Below are 9,986 nucleotides of genomic sequence, written 5' to 3' on the forward strand. Positions count from 1 at the left end.
TCTTCAGTAATTTATATAAATTTATATTACAAATAATACATTAAATTTAATCGATAATTTTTATTGCTTCTTTTTTTGTGTAAAATGGCGTAATTTCAAAAAATTATATACAATTTTAATATGAATGATGCTCTTATAAAATTAACATTTACTTTAATTTAGTTAACCTATGATTAACGCGCGCGCGCGTAACTTTAATTAAGTTTTTCGTTTACATAAATTCTAACAGAAATAAATTAATTTTATGGATAATTAACTTTAACTTAATTCAGTTGAAAGAAAAATATATTTAATCTTGCATGAAATAAATATACATAGTATTTTTCTATATCTAGATTATTCGAATATATAAAAATCATGGATGGAAAAGAAACATATGAACATTGGAATGATATTGATTCCGGTGAGGAAATCGTTATTTCTGGCATTGCTGGCAGATTTCCTGATTCAAATAATATGAAACATTTTAAAGAAAATTTATTTAATAAAATTGATCTTGTAAAAGCAGATCATAACCGATGGGAAATAGGTGATTAATTCATATTTATGATTATTAGATTATTATTTTAACAATTTTTTAAATTTAATCAAAACACCCCCTAAATTGGTTCAATATCTAAAAAAAAAAATAATAATACCAAATTTTTTTTAGATTTTGTGAACAATTTTAAGTCTTGTTTTATAAAGTAGGGTAAATGCCTAACCTCGGTTCGCGGGAAAGAAGTCAAGGGCTATGTAGGACTTGCGCTCACTAAAACCCCCGCCGGTATCCTGTCTTAGGCCCTGGTGACGCGACCTGAGGGTGCCCCGGGCACGCGTGCAGTAGAGTCCCTTTAATAAGTCACGAAATAAGAGCGAAAGGACGCCATTGCCAGATATCGGTCGAAAGCAGCACAAATAACGCGCGTGCCATTCAAAGTTTAAATAAATAATCATAATAAAATGAATAAAACAATACACTCCTGCAATTTTCTCCTGAAAGGCACTTTCCATGTCTGTACTCTGCGTAACAACAAATACTGTTTATAATTCTATCATAGTTGACATTTCCAGCGCCTCCACTACTCGGTTCCAGGGGAGGGTGTTAAAAGCGTTGACTGTGTCAAACGACACAGTCATAACTATCCTCTCGTCCGACACTATGGACGCTACGAGGGCCCGAATCTGCCGAATAGAGTCGACGGTCCTCACGGAATCCATACTGCCTTGGTGATAAATCAAGGCTTTCCTGGGTCAGGTACCGAAAATCCGACCAGTGATAACACGCTCAAAGAGTTTGCCAGCATCGTTCAGTAACCAAATCGGCCTGTAGACCTATGGGGACTCCGCTGGCCAGACTACTTTTCCATAAAAGGACCCAATCTTGTCCTTTTCCAATCTGAGGCAACTGTTAAAAATTTGCCTCAGATATTTTCCTATTTTGTCCGAAGCCAAGGCCCAGATATTGCCCGGAATTCCGTCCGGCCCTCAAGCGACTCTTCAGCGATGGCCTAGGTCATCTCGTCTTTCGTTATCCCCAGTTCCCCAAGCAAACAAAAATGGATTGAAATGAATTGAAATGGATTAAAATTTTCAGAAATATTGATTCACGAATGTTAAAATAAATGCTTTTCAATCCTGAATGCATTTTTATTCATTTATAGGAATTGTATGGAGCGTATCTCTTTGCCTTTCAATCTCAAAATAATATTAGCTTTTTCTGTGCATTGAATATTGTTCAATTCAAAATTTTGAATAGAAAATGCAGTTTTTCAATCCAATTGAATCTAATGGAATCCAATTGAATCCAATTAAATCTAAAAAAAAAGTATTCGCTATTTAAAATACGCTTAATAAGCTAAAATACTTAAAATAATTATTTAATAATAATTCGGATAGAAAAAAATTTCAACCCATTTTAATCCATTCTCGTATGCTGGGTCCTCTCGCCAGTCTTGCCGGGGGCTGGAACAATTTTAACCAGTGCTTCTGGGACATTGGTTAAAAATTAGAATGTCAGCCAAATTTTGTCTACAAAGGTATTTTTCTGCCTACCTTGTGCTCCGGTGGCATGGATTAAAATTGTTCAAAAAATCTGAAAAAAATCTGGTATTATTTTTTTGAAATATTGTGAACTAGTTTTGGAGATGTCCTGATTAAATTTCAAAAATAACAACTCTAAAACAATCACTCTAATCGTTATATATTATACTTTTACAATTATGCTTGTTTGCTTAAAACAGTATGTGCCACTCTTTCTGTACTAAACATCATTACATGTTTATTAGTGAATAAAAAAGTATACCTCAAATTAAAATTTCATACAAAATAATAATCAAAGAACATAAAATCTTTATGTAAATATATCTACTTTTAGAGCATGCAGAATTTTCACGCCGTATGGGTACTGTCAATAATATAGAAAAATTTGATGCGGACTTTTTTGGATTGTCTTTTGAGCAAGCACACACGCTTGTACCCGAAGCAAGAATGTTATTGGAACATTCTTATGAAGCAATTATCGATGCGGGGATCAATCCAAAGCAATTACAAGGAAAAAATACTGCCTTAATTATAGGGGCATCTTGTATTGAATCACAAGAAAGGTTCATGTTTAAGGACATTCAGGTAAAAAAAGAGAGAGAGAGAAAGAGAGGGAGAGAAAGAGAGGGAGGGGAGGGGGGGAGATATATACAGGGTATCTCAAAAATAGGATAGGAACCACATTGGGAGCGTAAAACGGGTTCAAGAATAAAAAAGTCTTATACCATTTTGAGACATTCGCTGTTTTCGAATTAAAAAAGGAAACGTCTAAGCCAAAATGCGGTGAAGTTGCGTCACGCGAATTCGTAGCACGGCCCATCGCGCTTTATTTGACAGCGCCGCCGCTCCCTTGGGAAAGAGGTGATAGTTGCTTCAGGTGAAAGTCGTGCGCCCCCAAACAAAGAGGGAGGTGGAGTAGAAATTAAAATTTTCATTTTATATAGCAGAAATGCAGACGTTATTTTTTAAACTTCTTTTGTTTATAACTATTAACTTTTTAACAAGTAACGTCCGACGGTTAAAACTTTCTCAAAGTCACTCAGGATCATGATCTTGATAACATGTCAAGGTCAAAGTTATTGAGGAGAAAGTAGTTCAGCTCCCCTAAACTACATATTTACCGCTAATTTACTTTTTAAATAAAATATGGATAGCTAAAAAAGTCTTCTTACCAAATTGCTAAAAACCGACTTTTTCCCTAACTCAATATGTAACATATTATGTTATATGTTATATATAAAAATGTTACATAGTAAAAAGAAATGATTAAATCTACTAAATCTGTTATTTATTTGCGGAAATTGCAATGGTAAATGTTTTGCAATTAGTTAAGAGATCAGAACGTTTTTGGATACCATAAATCTGCAACGGCAAATATGATTTCGTACTGCTTGGATCTGAAAGGACCATCTTATACCATCGATACAGCATGCAGTTCTAGCCTTCATGCTATGGCTGTTGGATATGATTATATCAAATCAGGAAAATGCGAAGACGCAATAATTGGAACAGCACAATTATGTCTTTATTCCATGATAAATCTGCAATTCGCTCGACTTGGTATTATGAATAATTATATTTTCTATTTTTATTAAAATTTAGTAGTCTCATAATAAGCATGACAAATAGAGAATCATTCAAACCACCTTCCTCATTTATAAAAATAAATAAACTACAATCAGTTGTATAATATCGATAAAAACATTTCTGACATAGTATAATATTTAAAAAACTAAAAAATACAATATCAGAAGATGAAAATGATCATTTAGATTTAAACATAATCCATTATATAATACACACGTTCAAATATGTTTACTATACTTCTTAGGTGTTTTGGCACCCAATGGTTGTTGCAGACCATTTGATATCGGTGCTAACGGTTATTCGCGTAGCGAAACAATTGCAGCAGTATACCTTCAAAAAGCAAAAAATGCTAAGAGGATTTATGCCATATGTCCGCATATTAAACTAAATAGCGATGGTTACAAAGAAGAAGGAATAACATATCCTTCATCACAAATGCAATGTACCTTACTAAAGGAATTTTACGAAGAATGCAAAATACCAACATCTTGTTTGGATTATGTCGAAGCACATGCTACTGGCACCAAAGCTGGTGATCCACAGGAAGTTGAAGCTATCTATAACAGTTTGTGTAAAAATAGAGAAACTCCATTAATGATCGGTTCCGTGAAATCTAATCTCGGGCATTCCGAGTCTGCAAGTGGTTTTAATCAGATCGCTAAGGTAAAATAAATAATTTCCAGTTTTATCTATTATTATAAAGTTTACTTTTCTTTGATATAATTTGATTATTTGATAAATTAATAATTTTTCTATATTACTGTCTTTTTAACAAAATTTGATTTATTTTTCAATATAGTCTTCTTTTAAAAAGTCTGCACTGATTTTTTTTCTCGAACTGTCCATGTACATAATGTATGATTAATCGACATTTTACAAATTAATTAAAATGGACACTTTAAAACTGTTATTATCACTATTAGGTAATAATAGGATTCGAAACTGGTTTTGTTCCACCAAATATCAATTATACATCGCCAAGAAAAGATATAGATGCCTTATTAAATGGGAGCGTTCGTGTCATCCAAGAACAAATGCCACTCAAAAACGGTTATGTAGCAATTAATAATTACGGTTTTGGAGGATCGAATGCTCATATGTTATTGAAGTGGAATTCCAAACAGAAAATTAATAATGGAGCACCAAATGATGACTTACCTAGACTTGTCATATTATCTGGACGTACTGAAGAATCTGTGAAGTTATTTTTAAATGATGTTAGTTTAGATTTTTTAAAAATATTTCGATATTATTTTTGATAATTAGAAACATTATGTTTAATTTTAATTTTTAAAACTTTATTATTACAGATTGCTAACCATCCAATAGATGTAGAATATATTCGTCTGTTACACGATATTCATGCAGACAATATAAAGGGCCATCCATGGAGAGGGTATATAATACTGAATTCTTGCCAACAAAATTCAATAAAGGAAATTCAAAATTATGAACGCGTCAACAGACCTGTCTGGTTTATATTTTCAGCCTTAGGTTCGCACTGGCCAGGAATGGGTACATACTCGATATTTCATATTTTATTAATAAATCACGTATCACTATTAAATGATATAATTTATAAACTAAAATCTTAGGTCGAAATTTATTAAAGTTCCATGTCTTTGCAAAAACGATAAGAAAGTGCAATGATGTTTTAAAGCCGTATGGTATAAGTATCATGGACATTATAACAAAAATGGAAGAAAACATAAGCGAAAACAGGTTAAACATTTTTCTTGGAATCGTCGCCATTCAGGTAAAGAATCCATTATTTTTCATATGAGGAGCAGACTTTCAAAATGCGTTTCAAAATTTCATTTTTTAATTAGAAGTAGTGTTCAGTGTTGAAGGACTCATATTATAAGCTACTCTGAGATGTTCAGAAACATTTTTTTCATCATTAATTTACATACTGAAAAAACGTAGATATTTCAAAGTGCACTATGTTTTTTAACTGAAGATAAACAAAACGCATTTCTCTAACATTTTTAGCAATTGTTTTGCAATTTTGTTTAATATTTCACACTTTCCTATTGGCATATTGTTATTTTCTGTAAAGTGCGTAATTTTTTTGTATGCGTAATTTCTTTCTTCGTTTTCTGAAAATTAAAAATTTTTGACAAAACGCGTTTTCAATATCTGCTCCTCATATATGAAATATTCTTTTACAAATCGAATACCTAATATGGGGTAATATTTTTAATTTACTGCAAAATTTTTTTACGCATTTCCTATATAAAATAAGCCGACACGTATTTTCGCAATTTTGTTTTTGATCAATATTTTCGAAAATACGGAAGGTTTTACGTTTTCAAAACTCGCCAGTTATACGCTTCTTAAAATCGCGATAACTCCACTTCTGTTCATCCTACAGAGTATTCATCCAAATTAGACTTATTTTTAATATAAAATAATTATCTACATTTACGTATTCATTATTATTATTATTATTAAATTATAATTATTATAAACAACACAAATTAAAATATTTAAAGTCATTTTACTGCTCAACCAGCAAAATAAAAATTTTTTAAAAATACTATTGTATTTCTCGTTAAATTTTCTATAAAAATCGTACTTTTTTAGCATAGTTTAGTCATCATTTGATATTACCTGCGTGGAAAATATTGAGTTCCGCGACGCGGTGGCGAGCAGGTACTTATTAATCTGATGCGTCACCATCGTACTGCATCTGTGTGTGAAAAACTAAAAAAACCTAGACTGTCTTTCAACAAGAAACCGTAGACATACAAAATAGACCCAGCATTAGCTATATCCCTATAGGCACATACTATTATTTAATATTTAAGTAATATTAAGTAATATCCTCGAAATACTCTACTGTACCTAACGTTTCTTCAATAGCAGAAAAATTCAAAGAAATTTTTCAAAAAATAGAGAGTAGTTCGTTTGACTTACGTAGGAATTAATAAACTTAACACATCCTGATACATCATAATAAGAGCACAAAAGGACAAATTGCCATCACTATTTCATTCTAATATGGTATACAAAATTAATTGTCAAAATTATGATGCTTCCTATGTGGGCCAAACAAAACGGTTATTGAAGACATGTATTAAAGAACATCAGAACTACATAAATAGAAACACCACACAACACTCTATAATAACAGAACATAGAATTGAGCACAATCATGATTTCGATTAGAATGACATCAAAATTTTAGATAAAGAACAAGGGTTAAATAAAACATTAATTTCGAAAGCGATTCATATAAAAAAAAAACAAAAAAACGGAATTAATATGCAAAATGATACGGAATTATTGAATTTGCTATATAATGATTTAATCTAGAGAAGATGGAAATGCTCTTGTTTTAGAAATTATAAATTTGTAAAGTCGATCTTATGTTGGTATTTATTTGTTTCCATGTTTTATAAGATATAAATTTGTATTGTCGAGATTGCGTTGATATTTATTCTGTTTAATTTTAATATTTATAAATAACTGCATACGTGAAACGTCCTCTTACACGCTCTCAACTTTATTATTATATAATTACATCGCGTTATAACGGATCATCGTTATGCTAAGTACAATGTAAGTTTTATCCATTTAAAACAATCAATTTTAATACTTCGACTACGATTAAAAGTTCATAAATCTGATCGTGCAATCTCCACGCGGTACACCTTCAGTGATGCTGATATGCCGGTGATACTGTAATTTTCAAATGCCATAACTCGTAAACTACATAACGCAGAATTAAATCAATTATATAATATTCCGAATATTATTAATGTCATAAAATCGCGTCGATTAAGATGGGCAGGTCACGCGGCGCGTATGGATGAGAATCGAATTGCATATAAAGTACTAATTGGTAAACCGGATGGGAAAAGACCATTGGGTAGACCAAGACGTAGATGGGAAGATAATATTAGAATGGACCTTAACGAAATGGGGTACGAGGGTCACAAATGGAGGGATCTGGCTCAGGGACGGGAACAGTGGCGGGATTTGGTATTTGCGGCAATGAGCTTTCGAGTTCCTAACGCCTAATAATAATAATAATAATAATAATAACTCGTAAACTTCTTAAGAATAAAAGGCTTGTAACGAGTTCTGGCAACGTCTCAAAGTTAGCTATAAAGACATGCTATGAAAAATAGGGAATTTCGTTTAAGATTTTTGTGTTAACCTTGAAAGCCCTTTCCAAGGTCATTCCATGGTTAAATTTATATCATCATAATAACATCTAATAACTTATTGAAAACTCTATTACATTTATTTCAAACATTTTTTAAATAAATTAATATTCTTTAGATATTAGCCGTTCTAGAACTTTTACTGTACTACTATAACATTAAACCTACGACTTATATGCTCTTGCTATTTTCCTTAATTTATATCTTACTGTCAACTTTTACTGGTATAAAGGATCTTCATTAACTTATTGTACAAACTGAGATGGTCCTTTGTAAGGTCAAGCATCACGGAAACCCACTCGATGTTCCGGTTGTCATTTTTATTACAATATTATACAATAACATTGATACTTTAGCAACGATTTTCACTGTGACGTAAGACCATAAGTTATATCATATTCGAAATACTCTGGGTATCTCATATTACGATTTCCACGCCATACGGTTTTACCATCATCAAATCTAACTTCTATAATTAAGCAATTCATATCCTGTATTTTTCTATTAGTATTACTCTTACTATATTATTCTATTACTAGATGAAAAATGCTACTATTGCCAAATATTTACTTTTTTTTTATTAAATAAACAAGATTTAAAGGCTCATCTCAATAAGACTTGAAAACATCCAATTTCTAAAATCTTTTTTTGTAATAACTAAAACATTATCTAATAATGAATTTGTCACTAAATAATTTTCAATCCAACAGCAATAAATTTATGGTGGAATAGATAGCGTTTATTAGTTTACCAGAGACATTGGTATCTCATATTAGGCGCCTATCTCATAATAGGGGACCTTCCTCTATATAAGGATCAATAATATTATACATATTTGTAAATATAATAGAACACGCTTTTTAATGTTGTTATTTTCCATAAAAACTAAAATAAAATCAATTATTTCATCACATTTTATTATTATAACAATAATAAGAGTATTATAATATATAGTGTTTATCTATAAAATTATTTGTACACATTGTAGATTGGCTTAGTAGACCTCCTAACATCTTTAGGAATTACACCTGATTACATGATTAGTCACTCTACCGGTGAACTTGGTTGTGCATACGCAGATAAGTGTCTCACTATTGAACAAACTATTTTATCAGCATACTTCATTGGTTTGGCATGTACCGAAGGAAAAGTAATTCATAGCTCGATGGCGGTTGTCAATACCAATTACGAGCATCTTAAAAATATATGTCCAGCGAATATTGAAATAATATGCTACAATAGTGAGAACAGCAACGTCATATGTGGACCAAAGGAATCCATAGAAGAATTTATGAAAACATTACAGGTAGGATTACAATAGATCTCATATAAATTAGTGGATAAAAAATACTTAAGTTTTTAAAATATTGAAAAGTTAATTTTATATCACAATTTACTGCAGCTGCATGTGTTACATTTTTTAATAATCAGGTCAACAATATTTACGTGAAGAAGATCAACTGCAACATACCGTTTCACAGTTCTTACATCGCATCCGCGGAAAGTCAGCTTTTGCTTAGTCTAAATAAAATAATACCATGCCCCAAAAAACGAAGTTCAAAGTGGATCAGCACTTCTATACTTCGCACCGAATGGTTTACTTCGGCATCAAAGTTATCGTCAGCGGACTATCACACACGAAGTATATTGAACACAGTCCTCTTTTCACAAACAACGGAACTAATTCCAAGTAACGCTGTGGTCATCGAAATCGCACCAGACGATGTTCTGCAGCACGTTTTGAGAGAATCCCTACATCCAAACATAACGAACCTTGTATTAACTCGACGCGCCGAACAAAACATTGATATATTTTTACAAGGAATTGGAGAGTTGTATAATTGTGGTTTACAGCCACAAATTGCCAAATTATACCCACCAGTGCAATTTCCAGTTGGCCGAGGAACTCCTATGATTTCTCCATCAATCAGGTAGATATCATTGTAATCGTAATTTTGATGACGTCTAAATAAGAAAACAACATGAAAACGTACGAGACTAATGTAAGAAATTGAAAAATAAACTTTTCAAGAAAACGCAAAGGAAAACCACGGAGTTACTCTCTTGCCCGTTCGAAGGTTAAATAATTATATTTTTATTCTTAATTTGCTCGAAAGTCCTAGTTCATTTTTGTTTTTATATAAAAAAGTATGTATGTATGTATGTATGTATGTATGTATATATATATATATATATATATATATA

The 9,986-nt window shown here is 31.6% G+C and overlaps 1 protein-coding gene across 1 annotated transcript in view; it reads left to right on the plus strand.

Annotated features, from left to right (window-relative positions):
• The first annotated feature begins 357 nt into the window (after window positions 1–357).
• Window positions 358–9,986, plus strand: part of LOC108750254 (fatty acid synthase-like) — a 16,329-nt gene continuing 6,700 nt past the window's right edge. Inside the window, 9 exon segments of the mRNA XM_018489604.1 lie at window positions 358–529; window positions 2,357–2,607; window positions 3,351–3,582; window positions 3,854–4,272; window positions 4,533–4,826; window positions 4,920–5,124; window positions 5,205–5,365; window positions 8,770–9,087; window positions 9,213–9,882. Coding sequence (XP_018345106.1) covers window positions 358–529; window positions 2,357–2,607; window positions 3,351–3,582; window positions 3,854–4,272; window positions 4,533–4,826; window positions 4,920–5,124; window positions 5,205–5,365; window positions 8,770–9,087; window positions 9,213–9,882 — 2,722 coding nt within the window.

Source organism: Trachymyrmex septentrionalis, unplaced genomic scaffold (assembly GCF_001594115.1).
Source record: "Trachymyrmex septentrionalis isolate Tsep2-gDNA-1 unplaced genomic scaffold, Tsep1.0 scaffold342, whole genome shotgun sequence".
Taxonomy (NCBI): Eukaryota; Metazoa; Arthropoda; class Insecta; order Hymenoptera; family Formicidae; genus Trachymyrmex; species Trachymyrmex septentrionalis.